This window comes from Carcharodon carcharias, chromosome 4, assembly GCF_017639515.1.
Source record: "Carcharodon carcharias isolate sCarCar2 chromosome 4, sCarCar2.pri, whole genome shotgun sequence".
Classification (NCBI taxonomy): Eukaryota; Metazoa; Chordata; class Chondrichthyes; order Lamniformes; family Lamnidae; genus Carcharodon; species Carcharodon carcharias.
The window spans coordinates 156,540,083-156,562,387 of NC_054470.1; the positions used below are offsets into that span (position 1 = coordinate 156,540,083).

Consider the following 22,305-nt stretch of genomic DNA (forward strand, 5'->3'; position numbering starts at 1 on the left):
TGTATATCTGTTAATCAAGTCCTAGATGAGCTGAAACTTCCTCCAGCTAAATGTTGGCAAAATCAAAGCCATCGTACCCACTTCCCATCTCAACTCCATCAACCTCTCTGGCTGTCACCTGAGGCTAAGCCTAGAGTTGTGGATCTTTACAGCCCTGTCGACCCTCATTGCAACTCCCTTGCCTAAATCTGATCTCTTTCCTTTGTCATCTCACGGTACATTTTTACAAACTTTTCCTTATCAGCCTCTGCAGTCTCATCATCCACAAACCACAGATTATCTAAAGTACAGCATCTTTTGACTTGCACCAAGGACCACATCTCCAGCAGTTACCTGGGGCTGAATTTTCCAGGCACCCCTCCCTCCCAAAGATAGGAGTGGAGATGGCAGCAACCATAAAATATCAGCGCCAGACGGCATGTCAGTTACAGGGTGCTGTTCCTAGCACCAGCAGTGTTCACCAGGGTGTGGGGGGGTGGGGAGAGCGGGACAGGAATCACTCCTCCTAATTGAGGCCAATAAAATCAGTTTAAAAGCTTGTTAAGAGCTTTTCAAGATTGAGTATTCAATATACGAAAGGGGAGCATAGGTTACACGTGCCATCTGAAATAGATCAGATTAAGGGAAGTGGGTAAAGAATGAGTTGACAGTCATGGTTGCCCTATAGGAGGGTAGTTGGGGCAAAGTGGGACTGGGCACTTAGTAAGGTGTTGCTCATGCCTTGGTGCTGTGGAGACGGCAGGAAGAGTGGGCTCTTGGCACCTATATATTAAATTGGGTTGGCACACCCTTGGCATGGGGGCATAACTGAAGAGGGCAAGGCTGTCAATCACAATTGGGTGGCCACCTGCCCACAAGGAAGATTGTAGTTGGTGGGGGACGAATGTCAGATTATGGGCCAACAAGCGATGAGGGGCAACACCCTTTGCAGGAAAGGCTTCTCTTTGGTGAAGTGGAAGGCTTTGACACAATCAGTAGATTGCTTCCTTTGATAACCAGTAGCTTCAGTGATGGTGGCCATCGTGTGGGACTTATTCAGACACCCTTCATCTGACTATTTCTGTTCACACCGCCAAGCTTCTAAATGGACAGGAAACTGATCTCCATAGTAGTGAAGTGGTCACGGATGCGAAAAAACTTTAATCAGTTTCTCACTGGAGGCAGGTTTCTGACTAGATTACAAAGCCTCCATGGCGAAAGTTCAGCCCAGGTTCCAGCAGTTCTTTATCCCAAAGAGGTTACTGAAGATGCCAAGCCTCACATTTAAATCCCTTTACTGCTTTGCCTTCCCCATCTTGGTGTTCTCCTATAGCTATATAGAATCACAGAATATTGCACCACAAAAGGAGACCATTCAGCCCATTGGACCTGTACCTGCTCTTTGGAAGAACTGTCCAATTAGTTCCATTAAGCAGTACTATCTCCATAGACCTGAACATTTTCATCCAGTTCTCCTTTGAATGCTACCTTGAATCAACTTCAGGTGGTACATTCCAAATCATAACAACTTGCTATGTAAAACACTGGGAGGATCTGTGGCTTGGCAAGCAGGGGCAGGGTCTGCTTGCTGAGGCGTAAAATGACACGTGGTGACATTGGGCGTGCGTCCTGACATCACTGCGCGTTATTTAGATTTTCAGTTTGGCGGGTGCACAGCTGACTCGGCTGCACGCCCACTGAACTGTCAAAGGCCTATTAAAGCCATTTAAAAAGCCAATAAAGCAATTAACTGAGCTACCCGTCCAACCTTAAGGTTGGCAGGCAGGCGAAGAGTCCAGGCAGCCTTTGCATTTTTCATGGAACCTCATCCACAGGCGGGATAAGGCTTCATGAAAGTTTTTGGAAGTGTTTGAAAAACTGTTAATAAAATTAATGGACATATGACAGTTTCACATGAGGGGACATGTCCTTAAAATTTTTCTTTTTTACCTTTATTCAGTGTTTTTTAAATTAAAGTAATCTCGCTGAGGCACCTCTGACTCCCCAACTCAGGCAACACCCCCACCCGCACAGGGAGTGCTCAGCACTTCCGAGCGCGCGAGACGCTGGGCGGGCCTTAACATAACATGGCGCCCAGCCAATCGGGGGCACTGCACAAACCCCCCAACAGGGAGAAAATTCTCCCCAATGTTTCCTCATGTCACCTCTGTTTCTTTTGGCAATCACCTTAAACCTGTCTCCTCTGGTTACTGATCTTTCTGGCGTAAGCAAGTCTTTCTTTATTAACTCTAACAAAATCATTCATGATTTTTCACTTTGAGCACCTCTTTTAAATCTCCTTTTAATGTTCTCTGCTCTAAGGAGAACCTCTTTGGTTTCTTTAGTCTATCCATATAACTGATATCCATCATCCCTGCTACTATTCTAGTTATCTCTTCAGCATCTTCTGGAAGTCCTGACACCTTTCCAGAAGTGTGATGTCCATAATTAGCCATAATAATGCACTTAGGGACTAACCATTGTTTCATAAAGGTTCTTGCTGTTTTACTTCAGGCCACTATTTATAAATCCTAGGATTCTGAATCCCTTTTTAGCAACTGCCTCAACTTGATTTGCCACCTTCACAGACTTGTGTACATATATTTCCACATCTCTGTTTCTGAAATAAAAACCAAAAACTGCGGATGCTGGAAATCCAAAACAAAAACAGAATTACCTGGAAAAACTCAGCAGGTCTGGCAGCATCGGTGGAGAGGAAAAGAGTTGACGTTTTGAGTCCTCATGACCTGCTCATGACCTCATGTTCTGTGGAAGGGTCATGAGGACTTGAAACGTCAACTCTTTTCTTCTCCGCCGATGCTGCCAGACCTGCTGAGTTTTTCCAGGTAATTCTGTTTTTGTCTCTGTTTCTGAACCCTCTTTGGCATTTTATTGTTTAGTTTATATTACATCTCCTAATTCTTCCAGCAAAACAAATCCCTTCATATATATCCCTACAACCTCCGCCTTTTCAATACTGACCTTCTTCCCCACTCCATCCTTTATGGTTACTCCTTCAATCTTTATGCCCCTTCTCTCTGGAACTTCATCTCTTAGCTTCTCACTTTCTTACTGTCCTCCCATTCTTCAGAAGTTGGTTGTGATATCAACCCCTGGATAGCATGAATTCAATCTCTTGTCTCACCCTTTCCAAAAGTGGGTATGGGACCTTTCTTGGGGTAAACAAACACACTGGTTTTGCATTTGGCTTTAAGGTGATGTGTTAAATTGTTTGAAGCTTCCTCAGCCCTGTCAGTAGTTTTGGAAATTACCTCGTGAGTTCATCCTGTTTGCCCTGTTTGTTCAGCTCCCCTCTACCCTGTAAATAATTTATACATCTGAGCAGCATGTCCGGCTCAGTAATGAGCACTCCTGATTTTGGATAACATGCTGAATTTCTGTGATTTCTCTTCCCTTATAACAAAGTGTGGCAGTCACCTGTCCTTGCACCTTCAGTGACTTCCCATCCGGACCGTGGAACTGAATGGTAAATGGCTGGAGAAACTCAGGTTCAGCCATTGTACTCTATTAGAAAGAATTGATACCCCTGATCCTATGTCTAATTGAAAATTCACCCTGTGGCTATTGACCATGATATCTGTGCTCCAAAAATTCCCCTTGTACTTTGCAACCTTGCCCAAGAAAGGCACTTCTTACGGACAGGAGAGAGACAGTCTAGCTGCAGTGATTTCCTCTCGCCTGTAAGCAGAAGGTGTTTTGAATTAGTTTTTAAAAGAATAGGCAGTGGCGTGTTTTCTCATTCCCTCGTTTTTTTGTGATACAATTTTACTAATGATCCATAGCAAACATGAGTTGGGATTAACTCAGAAGGATAGTTTATTTTACACATTCAAAACCCCTGGGGAAAAAAATGTGTTCTCAACGTCCCACTCTGCGAGCGCGCACGTGCGCGCACACACTCGCACACGCACACATACACACACACACACACACACACACACATGTACGCACACACACTATAAAAGGGGTAATAGAGGATAGGTGTTTTACAGTGGAGGACCACAGAAAATGAAAATTACTTCTTGTGAGTTCCAGAGTCCAAAATCAGAGTGCAGATGGTGTTCCTTTCATGGTGGGGTTCCCTTCCAATGTGTTTCTGGTTGGTTAAATGATACGAAAATCCTCGAATTGATCGATGTTGCTGCACGTTGGGCTTTCGGTGTTTAGACCGCTTGGCAGATGTTGATCAGAAACTTGTAAAATCAAGCAGGCTTCGTGGAGTTGAGACTACTTACCCAGCCTGGCTGCTGGAGTTCTGTCCAGTTGATGTTAGAACAGCAGTCTGACTGTGAGCCTCAAAGATATCATGTTTAAACTGCCCAAAAAGCCAGAAACTGGGTCATTTGATATGGCCGATTAATGGTTAATGGCAGCTTAACAATCGGTTTCCATGCTGCTGGCCAGATTTCCATTGTTCCTCCTCAGGAGAGCAACAATATGGTTATTAGCATCCCTTCCAGTAATGAGTTTTGGATCTTTCTCTTTTTTGATAGTTCAGGATGGGGGAACCAGTTCATCTGCACTTCCACTGCTTTTGTTGATTACAAGGGGTTTGTACAATGAAGTGTGAAATTCCAGAAGCTTAAAAAGAATTATTTTGTTCTTGAAACCGCTGGGGATAGCTCCCAGACAGAGTGTCAACCCTGTGATCAAGTGACTTGTAGGAGCCATCTTAATTTTTTTTTTGTTTAGCAGAATAAGTCCAGTATATAAAAAAAGCAATAAGGATAAAGTTTTGAATATACCCAACACACTTTGTGTTCATCAGTACCTTCTATTTCTTGCATACTGTTTGACTAGACTGGTCTCTTTGTAAATTTTTGAACTGGAGTTGAAAACTTTCTGCTGCAGCCTACCGCTTTAAAATGGCCTGTCTCCTGCAGGAATGGCACTCTGCATTTATGGCAGGATGGTCTTTACATTGATGAGGTTTTGTCATGACCCAGCAGGCGCACTGGATAATGGCGGCTTCCATTCCCACTTCATTCTGGGTGTGCTTTTTAGCAGGAACACTGGTACTCTTTTGCTCACAAATTGGACTAGGCCAAGTTGGATCTGTTTGGCTCCACACAGCTTCTCCCATCACCCCAGATTAAAACTTGGTCCTGCTTCTGTAGTTTAGCCTGTGTCACTAAGTGCATGCCTTGGTCAATGTTGGCTCCTCCCTGAACTGCAGAACATCAGATAGGGCTTCCTCAGGCACTCCCACCACAATGCTTTCTCGGATGAGATAATTCTTTAGAGCCTCATACTCACAACTATCAGCCAAACGATACAGGTCATTAATAAAAATGTCAATGCATTCTCCGGATCCTGAATGCACCTGTTAAACCTCGCCCGGTCTATGAAAGTATTCCTTCGAAGACTGAGCTATGTATCAAAGCCCTTAATAACCTCTTCATAGATTGCTAAGTTCTCATTAACACCTTGTCTTATTTAAAAATGATCTTTACTACTGCCATTGGAAGAGAGGAGTGTGCTAACCCAAAGCGGCCCTATACCTGTTGAATCTGCGATGCCAGTTTAGCCAGTGTGCTGCTTGGTCAGGCTCTTCCATATGGTCAAAGGATTTGGGTAGAGGCAGGACTTTCTCCATGATTGTCTGTTATTTTTAGCCAGCTGTCTTGGGATGGTCTTGCTTTTCCCTCTGATTCTCAGCTGCAGTCGTCCCCTGGCTGCCTTGTATTTGATGGCTTTCACTTCCCTGCCACCATCAGTTTCGTGCTATTCAGCAGGTTTACTGCTGCTACCATGAAGAATCGTTGCAAATGGTCCCAGAGTGTTTAACATAGACTGCTGGAAACAAGGCCTCTAGAAACTTTCAAATATTATTGACTAGATATAACTGTGTACAGGGATAGATGAGCACGGGGCTGTTTCAGAACCATCTTTCTCTGAGCTCTGGTTACACGTGATCTGACATCACTGATGATGTATATTAGCATAATAGCTGTTAACCCTTTATACAATATGCAGGTGCTGAGGACCACCAACAAAGTCTAGTGCACTGGTAGTGCTGCAGGGTGAGATAGGACATGATTCTGCAGATGCTTTGCCATTGGAGGGGCCGTGAATATGAGGAGCAGATGCGGATGCCCCCCCCGCCCCCCCCCCACACAATCGCTATTTCTCATCTACTCAGCCCTCTTCTGGCACCCTCAATGACTGGAAGGAACTAGTGACTGGGACGTAGCTGGCATCCATTCCGTGCTTCGTTGAGCCATTTGGGCCACTGGCCAGTCAATGCTACAGACTGTGACATGTCAGCGCGTTGTTCCTGCCTCCAGTCATTGTACTGTTCCTGCATCCAGTCTGAGTGCTGCCGCATATAGATCTCCTTGAGGTTGGCCACTCTCTCAATGGAGGAACTCATACTCTCAAAGCACTGAGACATTGTGGAGCACATAAGATGGATGGACTCCTCTATCCCACGATGCCGCGGTGCCTCAGGTAACTCTGACATGTGGGACCACATCTAATGCTGGTTCTCCAGGTAGAGCTGCCTGCTGCTTGGCTGCCTAAGCTCTGCATCTCCTCCATGCTCCAAGGGGAGCAGGTCACAGCTGACTCTTCCTCGCCCGAATCCTCCAGCATGGACATGTTGCGCGCTTCATCTTGGTGCCACCCTCTCTAATAATGTGCGAGAGCCCATGAAGATGCAAATACCTGTGCTGGCGGGGATTTGTACAGAAAAAATGAAACGGTTCAGGCTCTAAGTTTCTTCCCTCTGTGACTCCATGGGAACATGTTGTCTTTTTTCTTAATGTGGATCCCTTCCCCTCTGCTGCTGGCCCCTGTGGAGGCATGAGAGAAGAGGGATCTGGACAGTCAACTGATGCTCATGCTGCTAAAAGCAACTAAATCACATCTTAGGCATTGACAGATCACCCATGAATTCTCTGAACCTGGGGATGTTGAGTTACTTTCACCCCGTCTACAGCAGTTCCCCATTTCTCCATCCCACGTGCCCTTGTTGCTTCACACTCTGGTCAAATCAAAGGCCAGCTCCTCAAAGTGTGTCAGTGTTGCTATCTGAGGCAGCCACCTTCCGGGCATGCCTCCTCAATCTCCCTTGCATTCGACTCCCTTTTGGCCTGAAGGTGACCAAAGTTGCAGTGCCTCTCTCCTTCACCAATTGCAGATTTTCAGTTGCATAAGCAGTTGCAGTCTGCACTCCAGGTTCCTGCCCAACAGCATCAGAGTTCTGACCCACAGCTTATGGGTCATCAGAACTACTGATCACACATCTCTTCCTTGATGAGGAGAACTCTGCATTCTCAGGATGCTGCTCCCTTTTGCCGTCTGGTGATCAGAAGGCATGCAATCTAGGTCTATCTTTGGATTCACTTTTCCAGACCAGAGAAAGTCTTTGAAAAATTTCCAGCACTGTAATTGTAGCCAGTTCCTCCTCACCCCTCCTCTGTTGCTGACCTCACTAGCCACTTCCAGCCATGCCTTCTTAGTGAGCCTTGCAGGCTTCCTATTGCCACTGGCAGGGGAATAGGATGTTTCTTTTCTTAGTCCCTGCCTCCAGCAGTACCTCTAGTGAGGCATCTGAAAAATAAGGGGCAGCCTAGGCATGGTGGGGGTTTCTTTTCTCGCTGCCCTTTGCTCTGCTCCTCCATACTTTGGGCAAACAGCAACCTCAGCAGTTGCTGCCGTCTGTCATTTAAATTGGGTTTGCCTAAGTCCCACCTGCTTTCTGTGTCCGCTGCTACTAATTGGGTAGTAAATGCGAGTCCAGGCCAATTATCTTATTTCCATAGTGAAATCTCAATGCATGTGTGATGCTGATGGGTCAGTCGATACGCTGCTGGGAGTTGGAAGTAATTGCGACGTTGAGGTTCGGACCCCCGAATGGAAATCCCGCTTTTTGTGTCTGAGGCGCATCACTGAAATGTAAATTTATTGATCTTTATTTGTGTATAAGATAGTGCCTTAAGCGAATGCCCTGGATTGACCATCATTTGGAGATATCAATGTCCATACTTGGATGCAAGCATATTTAGATGTGCTGCAGAAAATGTGCAGCCATTGTGATCTCTATTCCAGATAATTTTAGAAGAATTTTGTACATGTTCTTTTCTATTTGCTATTATCTGTTGGCTCGAGCAGTTTGAATATATGGCCTGCAGTGTCAGATTTGCAGTGCAGTTATGAAATTTTGACAAACTGCCATAGTAGACTACTTTACAAACCAGTCTAGAAGTGAACAGTAATTATATTTGAAGCAAAAACAGAAAATGCTAGAAAAACTCAGCAGGTCTAACAGCATCCGTGGGGAGAAAAAAAAGTGTTAATGTTTCGAGTCCTAATGACTCTTCTTCAGAGCTAAACAGAAGTAAAAATGTCATGAAATTTATACTGTTTAAGGGGCATGAAGCAGGTGAAGCTGGATAGAAGGCCAGTGATTGATGGAGGCAAAGGAGAGATTGCCAGAGATGTCATGGACATAAGGACAAAGGGGTGTTAATGATAGTGGTACTGGATAAAGGAGGTGCTGATGGTGGCATTAAGATCAGAAAGCAGAATGTGATAATGGCAGGACAAGGGAAAGAACAACACGAAAGAACAAGTGACAGATAGCCCTTGTGGGACTGGGGTGGGGGATGGGGATGGTTGGAGAAAAAACATTGAAAATAGGAGAAAAGGGTGGGGATAAAACAATGGATAAAAATGAAAAATAAAAAATAAGTGGATAAAAAATAAAAATTTAAAATTGAAAATGAAAAAAAGGGATAAAAGGGGGAAGGATGGAGGAGAGAGTTCATGGTCTGAAGTTGTTGAACACAGTGTTAAGTTCAGAAGGCTGCAAAATGCCTAATTGGAAGATGAGGTGCTGTTCCTCCAGTTTGCGTTGAGCTTCACTGGAACATTGCAGCAGGCTAAGGACGGACATGTGAGCATGACAGCAGGATGGAGTGTTGAAATGGAGAATGCCAGGAAGGTCTGGGTCATGTTTGCGGACAGACCAAAGGTGTTCCGCAAAGCGGTCACCCAGTCAGCGTTTGGTCTCTCCAATGTAGAGGAAACCGCATTGGGAGCAGCGAATGCAGTAGACTAAATTGAGGGAAGTGCAAGTGAAATGCTGCTTCACTTGAAAGGAGTGTTTGGGCCCTTGAACGGTGCGGAGAGGGGAAGTAAAGGGGCAGGTGTTGCACCTTCTGCGGTTGCATGGGAAGGTGCCGTGTGAGGGGGTTGAGGTGTAGGGGGTGATGGAGGAGTGGACCAGGGTGTCCCGGAGGGAATGATCCCTGCGGAATGCCGCCGGGGGGGTGAAGGGAAGATGTGTTAGGTGGTGGCATCATGCTGGAGTTGGTGGAAATCGCAGAGGATGATCCTTTGAATGCAGAGGCTGGTGGGGTGATAAGTGAGGACAAGGGGGACCCTATCTCGACTCTGGGAGGGAGAGGAGGGTGTGAGGGTGGATGCGCGGGAGATGGGCCGGACACGGTTGCGGGCCCTGTCAACTACCGTGGGTGGAAAACCTTGGTCAAGGAAGAAGGAAGACATGTCAGACAAACTGTTTTTGAAAGTGGCATCTCCAGAACAGTTGCGACGGAGGCGAAGAAACTGAGAGAATGGGATGGAGTCCTTACAGGAAGCGGGGTGTGAGGAGCTGTGGTCGAGGTAACTGTGGGAGTCGGTATGCTTGTAATGGATATTGGTGGACAGTCTATCACCAGAAATTGAGACAGAGAGGTCAAGGAAGGGAAGGGAAGTGTCAGAGATGGACCATGTGAAAATGATGGAGGGGTGGAAATTGGAAGCAAAATTAATTAATTTTTCCAGGTTCAGACGAGAGCATGAAGCAGCACCGAAGCAATCATCGATGTACTGAGAAAGAGTCGTGGGAGGGGGGCCAGAGTAGGACTGGAACAAGGAATGTTCCACATACCCCATAAAGAGACAGGCATAGCTGGGGCCCATGCGGGTACCCATAGCCACACCCTTTATTTGGAAGAAGTGAGAGGAGCTTAAGGAGAAATTATTCAGTGGGAGAACAAGTTCAGCCAGACGGAGGAGAGTAGTGATGGATGGGGATTGTTCGGGCCTCTGTTTGAGGAAGAAGCGGAGAGCGATCAGACCATCCTGGTGGGGGATGGAGGTGTAAAGGGTTTGGACGTCCATGGTGAAGAGCAGGCAGTTGGGGCCAGGGAACTGGAAATTGTTGATATGATGTAGGGTGTCAGAGGAATCATGGATGTAGGTGGGAAGGGACTGGACAAGAGGAGAGAGAATGGAGTCAAGATAGCAAGAAATGATTGTTATGCTGATGTTATCAAGTAGGATTTAGATTGCAGATTATCACTTGAAATTAAACATTAGATCTTAGGTTTGTTATTCAAAACTCTTAACACTTCATTGTAACACACATACTGTGCAATTCCCTTGTGTAGGTTTATAATTGCAATGATTGGTTCTATTGAGCATGTGAGGTCAGATTCTCAAAAGTTATTTGTCCAAAGGTTTAGCCACAGCTTGATGTCTATGAGCTATTTTAAGACTGGGAAAATATTAGTAAGAATTAGAAAGTGTACATACATGTACATTTATCAGCACTAATTTCACATCGTTATGGTGTTTTTTCCTGTAATCCACTGTGACTGAAAGCCATTCAAACTTTCAATGTATATGCAATAATAATTAACACTGCAAAACAAATTATATTAAAAATAATGTCATTAAAATATAGAAAATAAAGATGGTGCAATCTATTCTTTCTTAATATACCTGTTTCTTAGAATAAAGTAAAAGAATTTAATCTTTATTTTTAGAGCAGAATTGCTGATGAAGTCTTTCAAGTTTACTTTAAAACTAGTAAAACAGGTTCACATAATTTAACAAAAGGAAAACTTATATTTATATCACACCTTTCATGACCACAGGCTATCCCAAAGTGCTTTGCAATTAACTATTTACTGTTGTAATGTAGGAAACTAGCAACCAACTTATGTCCAGCAAGTTGAGCAAGCTCTCACAAATAGCAGTAATAATGAGATAAAAGCAAAAAACTGCAGATATTGGAAATCCAAAACAAAAATAAAAATACCTGGAAAAACTCAGCAGGTCTAGCAGTTAATGTTTTGAGTCTGTATGACTCTTCGACAGAACTAAGTAAAAATAGAAAAGAGGTGAAATAATGACCTGTTTTGAGATGTAGATTGAGGGTTAAATATAGTATTGGGGATAGGAACGTAGGAAATAGGAGCAGGAATAGGCTATTTGGCCCTTCGAGTCTGCTCCACCATTCAACTAGATCATGGCTGATCTTTCAAGGACTGATCCAGGCTGATGTTTAAGACAAGTATGTAGGATTGATTCAACTGTATTCAGTTCCTAACTTTGTCCTTCAAGGAGGAACATCCTCAGTTTTGGTAGTGGCAAATAAGAGGGCAGAAGCAAAATGGAAAATTTGATGAAAATGTTTCTTTCTTGACTATTTTCATGCTTCTTAACAGCTAGCCAAAGAGCAGCATTGGCGGAATCATTGCAACTGGAAGCCCAATTGTCTTTTGTACCATCAGATGTGTGTAAATAGAAAAATCAAGGAAATATTTGACATATTCATGAACAATATGATGTGAAAGTGAAGTTTCAGCAGCAATTAATTTGATTCTGCCAAGTTCCTTACATATTTGATGGCAGTCTTGCTTTTTTATGAAGATTGGTTTTGGTCCATCAGCCTGGAGGGACCCAACAGTATTTGCTACTGTTAAGGTACATTTTGTGCAATTGATTTGTTTGACATGCCAATGTCTTAGCGTGGATCCCTCCACCTCCCATTCACATACGGCAACTAAGAATTCGGCATTTTTTGTAACCTGGTTTGTAAACATTCTTGCCTCACCCTCTATTCTCCTTTTAAAGCTCCTTGTAGCATACATGATTATATGAACTAAGCAAGCAGGCCTATCCCAGTGCCTTATTGTGTATAGTCCCTTAGAGATTTTTGAGAACTGCGTGGGTTGAATTTGCACTCTGACATTCCCTTTATGCTATTGGGACTAAGCTGGCTTCCATTTAATGCTCAATCTAAATAACTATAAAATTAAGAATTCGTTGTGAAGGAGATTATTTCAACTTAAAGTAAAAGAATTGTAAAGGTTTTGCGTAAGATCTGCCTAATATGTTCAATGAAATCTTCCTTCGTATTGTGATTGGGTAATTTCCAAGTTGTCCTGTAAATGAAAATTAATGGAGAAACCTATAGGAATGTGGGAATTCTAACAGATTTTGGGCCAGTTCTGCATAATTGCAAATTATAGGCTAAACTGTAGCAGAGGAGGGAACTATGAACCCCCTTAAAGGGAGGATTAAAAACAAATGCCAGAAATAGGTAACTTCAACAAAGAGAGAAGGTAATCTGTCTCAAATAATGAGAGAAAAGGAAAAAAAAGGGAGGGACCATCAAGCACTCCCTTAATCCCTAATTATCAGGGAGAAGCAAAGCCAGTAAAATGATCAGTGTTTCAATTCAACGATTACTCCTTAGTTACATGCAGAACACAAAGATGTAACACAATACTAAAATATGTTCAATTCTTCCTATCACTTTAAGCTGATGGATTTTATGTTCTCTCTTGTGTGGGACAAAAATGTGAATCCCACTGCAGTTCTTTTCAGTTTTCTATAAAGACGTTTGTAATATTGAATCAATACTTACCTACAAAGAGTCTTTAGGGAGCTCTTCCATATCAACAAGTATCAGTGTCTGAGGTGGCTACTTTTCACCAAAACTGAGCTGTGTTACCTCCGGCAACCTGACCTGCAGTCACACAGCAGAACAAGAACAACACTACTGCAAGCCATCAATACCCTCTATTCTGGCAGCAGTCTTGATGCATTCATCCTGCTCTGGTCAGCTGTATCTGCCATCTTTGGTCCACCATGGAGAACCAGAGGCTGGCTGCTGGATAACAAGGGACTCTATATCTGGCTCAGGGCTCCCCTCTGCCAGACAACCACATGCCAACAGTGCGCCTGCCATGAGAGCCATGTATCTTCCAGGAACGTCTTGGAGCAAATCATCGACGCCCTGAAACAACGGATCTACTGCCTGAACTGCTCAGAGGGAGTCCATGAGTACTCACAGGAGCATGTCTCCAAGTTAGTGGTGGTCTGCTCCATTCTCCACAATCTCATTTTCATGAGGGCACAGCCCTTGCCACTAGGTCTTTGGAGGTCACTTCAGAGGCATCTGAGGCCCATTCACTCCGAACAGACCTCAGTGATCCTCCAATGATACTCTCTGGTTCTGGTGAGGTCTCATCCCCACATCAAGTTGCTCCACAATTTCCCACCTTTCAATCCAACTATCATGGGCCATCACAGAGCAAAATTTTTTTTGACAACTTTATCTAAAACTTTCCGGTGTAACCCATACAAAATTGAACTGATAACCATTGTGCATCCCCTTAGTGCCTGTCTTTGCCTGTCCTGGTGTTCGTACATAATGCTACCCCAGTGGCTGCAGTATAGTTAATGGAAGGCTACTGATTTTTACTGGAGGGGACTACAAATGGCCTTGCAGAATTGGCCCGAGGGCCTGGCTTCAGACTGCAGCAGCTCGGCATGTGTGGCAGTAAATTGGGCTGACTGGCTGAAAGGAAACAGTAGGGGGACTGGAGGAGTAGCAGTGGTAGAAGTACAAGTGTTGTTACCTTGAGAGAAGACAGCACATCTGAGCAGCACAGTGCCGCTGCCACTCTCCCTAGATGGCATTCCAGCAATCTTAGTAATCTGTTGAAGCACAGACTGCTCTGAGACCTGGAAAGTCCTTTGATCCACTGGTATCAGCAGCCATGCTGACAGCAGCCTTAATCTGCAGGGCTCGCATGGCAATAGAGATTTCATGATGTCAGTCTGAGCTTCCACTGCAGCACTCAAACAAGCTTGTGCTGCAACGAAAGCTGAGAAATCAGCCACCAAATGTTGCATCATGATTGGATCCACAAGTGCTGTCATCAGGTTTTCCACCATTTCCTCACTGGAAAGGATGGGCTCCAAACACTGTGTGAAACCGTTTCCCAAGTTGGGGCTGGATTCTTCCGTACCTGTTGACAGAGACAGGAGGCTCTGTGGCAAGCCTGCCAATGCACCAAGCATCTTGGTGTGGATGACCATCAGTGTTCCCAACTTCAAATAGCTCTGGGCCTCGGAGGTCTGGCTTCAGACCGCACCTTTTCAGTTTGGCTGGCTGACTGACAACAGAAAAGGTACTGGCCAAGTGGCAGGGATAAGAACGGGAATGCTATCATCGTGATAGCGAAAAGTGGGTTTGTGCTCAATGGAACCATTCTCCCTGGAGGATGCCTTATCAATCCTACTAATCCATTGGAGATCAGATTGGTGGGCTGTTGTGCTGCCTTGAAAGCCCCTTTGATCGGTGGTATTCAGATCAGCGATGGCAGCAGTTTGATCTTCCACGGCAGCACCTAGACCATTGCTGAAGCTGTTTGTGCTGCAATGGAAGCTGTGACGTGGGCCAACTCAGATGTTACATCATGGTTGGTGGCACAGGTGTGCTGGTGGAGGTACCCACTCTCCCGGTGTTGGAAAGGATGGGCGCCAAGCTCTGTATAAAACCCTGTGCCAAGTTGGAGCTGGATTCCTCCATACTCCATGACATTGAGCGCCGACTTTATGGCAGACTTCACAGTTCATCGAACATTTGCTTAGGTATATCCATCAATATTCTCCTGTAGCCTGGGCCATCAAGTTCCTTATCTGAGTTCTCTGCAGCAGAACTAGTGAGTGACCTTGGCTTCTGGTGAGTTGACACCTGTGTTATCCTTTCTCCACCCCTGGCTCCTGCCTAATTGTATCCAGTGTCTTATACATGTGGAACCAGGCTGTGAGCTGGTGGCTGAGAGTGTAAGAATGAGTGCCAGTGGTTCTTCATCTTCACTGCCTTTTTCTTCTTTTTCCGCTGACTGGAAAGGCCTCAACTCTTGAAAAAGGGACTAGATTTGCATTGTCATGAGGGGAGAGGAGAAAGTAAGAAGTGCATGCTTACAATAACCATAGCTTCTAAGACTGAAGAGATTGTGGGATGAGGAGGAGGATTAGATGTGCTGCTACCCTCACTATCAATCGTTTCAGCCTCATCAGTGCCCCTGGCCTTGGTGAGGTAATTTCCTATGATGGCCAGCACAGTTTCCTCTAAGTATGTTAAGATATGCAAATGCATTTGTCCTCCTCCAATTCCTTTCTGCTGTTATTTGCTACTTTTTCCTGCAAGAAAGAGCTAAATGTATCAGTGAGTGGCCTGCAATATGTTTGGGTGATGTGGCAGTCATGGTTGAATAGTTGCCAGTGTATGCAAGCTGTGAGCTGTGGTGTGAGGCTTTCAACAGTGTTATGTTTGTAAAGCATCTGAATGTTAGGGTTGTGTACTGATAGAGATTGTTGGTAAGTGAGTGTAGCAAATTAAACACTGGAGAAGGCCTAGTGATGCACTTGATAGGATTTTGAAAATGAATTTGCTAACCTTGACAGCTCATGTAAGATTGTTAAACTTCTTCCTGCACTGCTTTCGCATTCTTGGAGCAATACTCCTGGCATTGTCCTTTGCCGTTACTTGTTCTCAGCATTAGTCTGGACCCCCTGCTGAGCCCAGATTAACTTTTGGGAAGAAATGCTCCCACCGTTTCTTGCAACTGCAGTGCATCTCCTTTTTAAGATATGCAGGCTGCTTTTCTAGTTTTTTGCTAAATTCTGCTAAATCTACACTGCACTCTCTGCAGCAGGAGGACCTTACAAGAGAGTATGAAGATGGTGACTTCTGGCCTCATAATGTTTGGCTGAGGAAATTGCAGAAATTATATGTTTAATGCCTTTTAAGAAAGGGAGGTTGAAGATGGGGTAGGATATTACGAAAAAAGAGGGGCTGTATTGGGGTTTTTAAGGAGAAGGTGGTAATTGTAGGTTTGAAAATGAGTAGCCGTTGCCTGATGAGATTGAACCATTTATAAACATCAACTTGGAGGCACCAGGAAGGAAAGTTGGGGTAATGCATAATTGCAAATTAAAATAAGATTGATTTCCGTTTCTAGTTTTACTTAGCAATTTGGAATAAGATATTAAGAGAGTCCTTCCTGAGGTACGCTTTTTCACCATAACAATTCTGATCTCCTCGAAAGTGTCAAAAAAGAAAATGCAATTTGAACTTGTGCAATCTGTTTACATGCTGAGCCTGTGATGTTCAAGGAAACCTTTTATTAATTCTAACAACACTTCTCTGCTTACTCTGTTTAGCAATGACAAATTATTTTAAGCTTTGAAAGTTTAATCTTATCAATTATAATCTAATCAGGACAATCCTGAAACAGAACCCAGAAGTAGAACTATTACAGTATCATTTGACTAACTGCATGGAACAATCATTGTTCAGTAACACAATGATGAATTACAGTATTGAATTATACATATTGTGGTATCATTGTTTTATCAAACACAAACACACAAGTTTAATTGTAACCAGTTACCAATGTGGGAGGCCTGCAGGAAGAAAATCAAACATCCTGCAACAGCAATTTTTAAGGAAGATTTATATTTTGTATCTTGGTCTGCCTGGTAAATCTAATTGAATTTTTTGATGTCACTATCCAGGTGAGTAAGGGAACATCTGTGAATGCTCTCTGTATGGACTTTCAGAAGGCATTTCTCATTGTTCTTTGCAAAATTACAAGTTTACAATTCTGAAAACTGAGTGGATTGTGAAGCAGCACAGTTTACCATAAAATATGCAAGTGCATTATCGTCATTCACCTGATCACAGCATGGAGGCACACTTTTTCCGATCAAACTGAGGGAAGTACGATTGTTTTTGGACTTTTTAAGCTCCTTATCCACAGTGGCTGTGGAACTCATTCAAGACCAAAACGGCAGTAATTGTTCCTGAAAGTATGGTGATTTCTCCAGCAAAATGCAGTTAACAAAGGATAGTTATATCCAAATTATGTGTGTAAGATCGATGCATCAATGACTGATTTTGAGGGGCGAATTGCCCAATCTGGTTGGAAATATAGGTGTCACTGTATGCAACCCTGTTTATTTTGTTTAGGTTGCCAGAGCACAAACATTCTTCACAAGAATGCTTCTTAAAGTCAAAATTACGTCACTTGTTGACCTTAGTGATGTGGTGTTTAAATATTGATGAATCTAAAACAATATAACTTGAAACTAATTTTTAAGTCTTCAAGTTAGACCAGAATTATTCTTTGAAGGACCTCAACCGTCACACAGGAGGTTATTTTATAGTTGATAGTTTAAATTAACTGTTCTTTTCTACATACTAAACCCTTTTGTTTTCCTTTGGTTGTCACAGAGTGTAAACATTCTTCACAAGAATTCTTCAAGAAGTCAAGACCAGGTCCATCTACCTTTCTGGCTGCAGCAAGACTTTCTTCCATGCTGAATGGCAGAGAAGAAATTTATGCGAACTGTATGGTTGTAGATCAGGTAAGACCTGCCAAGATATTTTGGCCTATTTTCAAACAAAACTGAAGTTATTGCCAAATAATTTTCTTTTTATTCATTCACGGGATGTGCGCTTCGCTGGCTGGGCCAGCATTTATTGCCCATCCCTGGTTGCCCTTGAGATGGTGGTAGTGAGCTGCCTTCTTGAACCGCTGCAGTCCATGTGGTATAGGTACACCCACAGTTCTCTTAGGGAAGGAGTTCCAGGATTTTGACCCAGCGACAGTGAAGGAACAGAGATATATTTCCAAGTCAGGATAGTGAACTACTTGGAGGGGAACCTCCAGGTGGTGGTTTTCCCATCGATCTGCTGCCCTTGACCTTCTAGATGGTAGTGGTTGTGGGTTTGGAAGGTGCTGTCGAAGGAGCCTTGGTGAATTCCTGCAGTGCATCTTGTAGATGGCACACACTGCTGCTACTGTGCATCGTTGGTGGAGGGAGTGAATGTTTGTGGATGTGCTGCCAATCCTGGATGGTGTCAAGCTTCTTGAATGTTGTGGGAGCTGCACTCATCTAGGCAAGTGGGGAATATTCTATCACACTCCTGACTTGTGCCTTGTAGATGGTGGGGACAGCCTTTGGGGAGTCAGGAGGTGAGTTACTTGTCACAGAATTCCTAGCCTCTACCCTGCTCTTGTAGCCACAGTATTTATATGGCTAGTCCAGTTCAGTTTCCTGCCAATGGTAACCCCCAGGATGTTGATAGTGGGGTGATTCAGTGATGGTGATGTCATTGAACATCAAGGGAGGATGGTTGGATTCTCTTTTGTTGGAGATGGTCATTGCCTGACACTTGTGTGGCGCGATGTTACTTGCCACTTGTCAGCCTAAGCCTCAATATTGTCCAAGTCTTGCTGTATTTGGACATGGACTGCTGCAGTATCTGAGGAGTTGCAAATGATTCTGAACATTGTGCAATCATCAGTGAACATCCCCACTTCTGACCTTATGATGGAAGGAAGGTCATTGATAAAGCAACTGAAGATGTTCGGCCTAGGACACTACCCTGCGGAACTCCTGCAGTAATGCCCTGGAGCTGAGATTACTGACCTCCAGCAACCACAACCATCTCCCTTTGTGCTAGGTATGACTCCAACCAGCGGAGAGTGTTCCCCCTGATTTCCATTTACTGCAGTTTGGCTAGGGCTCCTTGATGCCACACTCAGCTAAATACTGCCTTGATGTCAAGGGCAGTCACTCTCACCTCACCTTGGGAGTTCAGCTCTTTTGTCCATGTTTGAACCAAGGCTGTAATGAGGTCAGGAGCTGCGTGGGTCCTGGTGGAACCTAAACTGGGCATCAGTGAGCAGGTTATTGCTAAGCAAGTGCCACTTGATAGCCCTATTGATCATCCCTTCCATTACTTTATTGATGATGGAGAGTAGACTGATGGGGTGGTAATTGGCCGGCTTGGATTTGTCCTGCTTTTTGTGTACGGGACATACCTGAGCAAATTTCCACTTAGTTGGGTAGATGCCAAGCTGTAGCTGTGAAGGAACAGTTTGGCTAGGGGCATGGCAAGTTCTGGAGCACAAGTCTTCAGTACTATTGCCAGAATATTGTCATGGCCTATAGACTTTGCAGTATCCAGTGCCATCAGCCGTTTCTTGATATCACGAGGAGTGAATCGAATTGGCTGAAGACTGGCATGTGTGATTCTGGCTGGGGACCTCCGGAGGAGGCTGAGATGGATCATCCACTCAGCACTTCTTGCTGAAGATTGTTGCAAATACTTCAGCCTTATCTTTTGCACTGCTCTGCTGGGCTCCTGCATCATTGAGGATGAGAATATTTATGGAGCCTCCTCCTCCAGTGAGTTGTTTAATTGTCCACCACCATTCACGACTGGATGTGGCAGGAATGCAGAGCTTAGATCTGATCCGATGATTGTGGGATCACTCAGCTGTCTATCATTTGCTGCTTATGCTGTTTGGCATGCAAATAATCTTGGATTGTGCTTGAGATCAGGCTGGTATTTTCCATGGAGGATTTAAAATTGTAGAGGTTACCTTAGAACAAAGAAGTAGGAGAGGATCTGATTACTTTTGAATCACAAAGAAACACTAGAACATTTGGATTTTTAAGAAAATATGAATTTTTAAATGCTTAGGTTTGTGTTGTGTGTATTTTACTTTATCTGAGGATGGGCATACTGGGTGCATTATCTCATGTTGAAGAACATGCTATGGTATTAACACTCTCTGTGACGCTTTCCTACTAATAGGGATAGGGATGGATAGACAAGACTGAGTACTACTGCTATGGGAAGATGTATCAGTAGCATGCAGGGAGCAGGGAAAACAATTTTTCTGTGAAGTTCAAATCATTTAAAATTATGAAGGTGTTTAATGTGGTCAATAAGGGGAGAATATTTTCTGTGTTTGGGGAGTTATTGGAAAAAGCTAATTAATTTAAAACTCACTGATAGTGAGGAATAATTTTGTTAGCTAGAAAGTTTTTGGAGTATGAATGGTTTTGCCACAGGCAGCATTGAGGCAGACATCATTGTGTCTTTTAAGGAGAAAATAGATGTGTTTGAAATAGAGAGAACTTAGTTGCTGTAGGGAGGCAGTAAAGCAATGGGATTAGTTTTGGATTGCTTTGGGCAAGCTAAATCACAGTGGACATTCTGTACTGTGAACCTACGGTTCTGTGGTTAATAAAATTGTTTATTGTACACAGTCTTTGTGACCAAACTTGTGGTGGCCCACTGTAAAATAAACGCCATTCAAAATTGTGTGAGCTTCTTATGGCTTTCTGTCCGAACCATATGGTACTTGAGCCGCTTTCAACATAGCCCAAAGAATAACATAGGGTGACCATTGGATAATTATATAAATTTGAAACAACACATGTAGCAACTAAAATATTGTGTTACATAGCACTGCAGTGCACCTTCAGTTCTATTGCAGTTAATGAAATGTGTTCTTCTTCATAGGTTGATGAGAGTGGTATAAACTATAACAGTAATAATGTTACCATTGGAAATACCAGTACTGCTAATGCATTATGTGGAAAGTCATCTGAAGACCAACTTTGCCAGGCTTATAATGCCCCTCAATCTATGGAACCCAATACATCTACATCGTTAGAGGATAATATACCTAGGAAACATATGAGTGAATATTCTGAGGACCACACAGACACCCCAATTCATAAGGAAGATCAAGATAGTTTTGCGGAACAAATTTCTGATTTATCTTCACCTGATAATGTTTTATGCCGATCCTTCGCACTATCTCAGCATCATGGTTGTGTCAAAGCAGAAAGTCCTTCCACAAGCATCAACAGTAAACAAAGGTATGTTATTTTACTTTTTGTGATAAATTTGATTTCAAATAGATTATTATTGATCATTTATAATATTTGGTTAGTCCAATTAAATTTCAGAAATGCCAAATGTATGGAATGGTTTTAGATCCTGTTCTATTCATGTGTTTTGCCACAATTGTATGTCATGGAAAAAGTGGTCGTGGGAGGAAATAGTAAAATGAGCAATTCTAGTAGTGGCGCTGTATACAGCAGTAATATAAAAATTGTTTGCCAACTTTCAGTAACTTCTGGCTATTTGTCTTTGACTTAATGCATTTGCCTCTATTCATTGTTCTCTTTGATTAACTCCCTGCCTGTATTATTTTTCTGTGAACAGCTTTAAATGCAAATATCTACTGTCATAAAGGCTTTGCAAGTATGACATGAGAAAATACTTTTTCACACAACGAGTGGTTCGGGTCTGGAATGCACTGCCTGGAAGTGTGGTGGCGGCAGGCTAAATGGAGGCATTCAAGAGGGCATAAGATGATTATTTGAATAGAAACAATGTGCAAGGGCACGGGGAAAAGGCAGAAAAATGGCACTAGGACATAATGCTCCTTTTGAGAGCAGGTGTAGACATGATGGGCTGAATGGCCTCCTCCTGTACCATTAAGGTTCTGTGATTCTGTGAGATTCTGTGATTCTGTTTTAAGTTTAATGTCATATAATATAGTAATATATAAAATTTTATGTAATGACACATAGACACAGCTTTAATGTGATTGGTAGAATGATTAAAGGGGACATGAGGAAAAATGTCTTTACCCAGATTGTGGTGGGTGTTTGGAATTCGCTGCCTGGTTTGGTGGTGGAGGCAGAAACCCTCAACTCATTTAAAAGGTACCTTGATCTGTGCTGGAGCTCATTAACATACATTTGGTCCACTTTCCAGGTGGAACAGTGGGAATTAGGCAGGAACTGGTTGTCATCCCCCAGAAATTGAGTTGGTTCCTGCACTTTTAAGTGTTGGGAAGAAGTTCTTTGGGGGGGGGGTGGGGGGGGGTGGTGGGGCGGGTGGTGGGAGGGGTGTGTGTGTGTGTGTGTGGTTGCGGGGACGCATATTGTTGTAGGGAGGTGGGGATTGCAAAGAGACCCCAGGGGTGTGGAGGCCTAGATCATCCTTTTAGGGCCTGAGAGAGCACTGAGGCTTCTCCTGGTCCCATGAAGGAATGTAAAAAAAAATTATTTGGAGAACCAATTCCCCGATCACCTAACACGAACCTGGTGGAAAAGCATCAACTGATTCTGCGCTCAGAACATAATTAAAATCACAGTCTCTGCTGGGCAGAAAGGGTTAACATTTATCCACACTTAATGTTTCTGATTTGTTCAAGCTCTGTGTAACAATTTAATTATACCAACGTCATACAAAGCACTGGCAATGAGAAGGTCTTTGACTTGGGGCTGGATTTTTGTCATCGAGGCAGGAAGCTTAAATTATGAAATTTGCCGACTTGGCATGCATGTGTCCTTTAAAAGGGCCTGCCATATTTTTGTTCTCGGGAA

General features: G+C 43.5%; 1 protein-coding gene across 2 annotated transcripts in view; it reads left to right on the forward strand.

Moving 5' to 3' along the window:
• arhgef28a (Rho guanine nucleotide exchange factor (GEF) 28a) overlaps window positions 1-22,305 on the forward strand; it is a 535,445-nt gene that overhangs the window by 251,676 nt on the left and 261,464 nt on the right. For both annotated transcript variants that reach the window (XM_041186008.1, XM_041186009.1), the window contains exons 10-11: window positions 17,333-17,466; window positions 20,423-20,784. In XM_041186008.1, coding sequence (XP_041041942.1) covers window positions 17,333-17,466; window positions 20,423-20,784 — 496 coding nt within the window. The remainder of the gene's footprint in view (window positions 1-17,332; window positions 17,467-20,422; window positions 20,785-22,305) is intronic.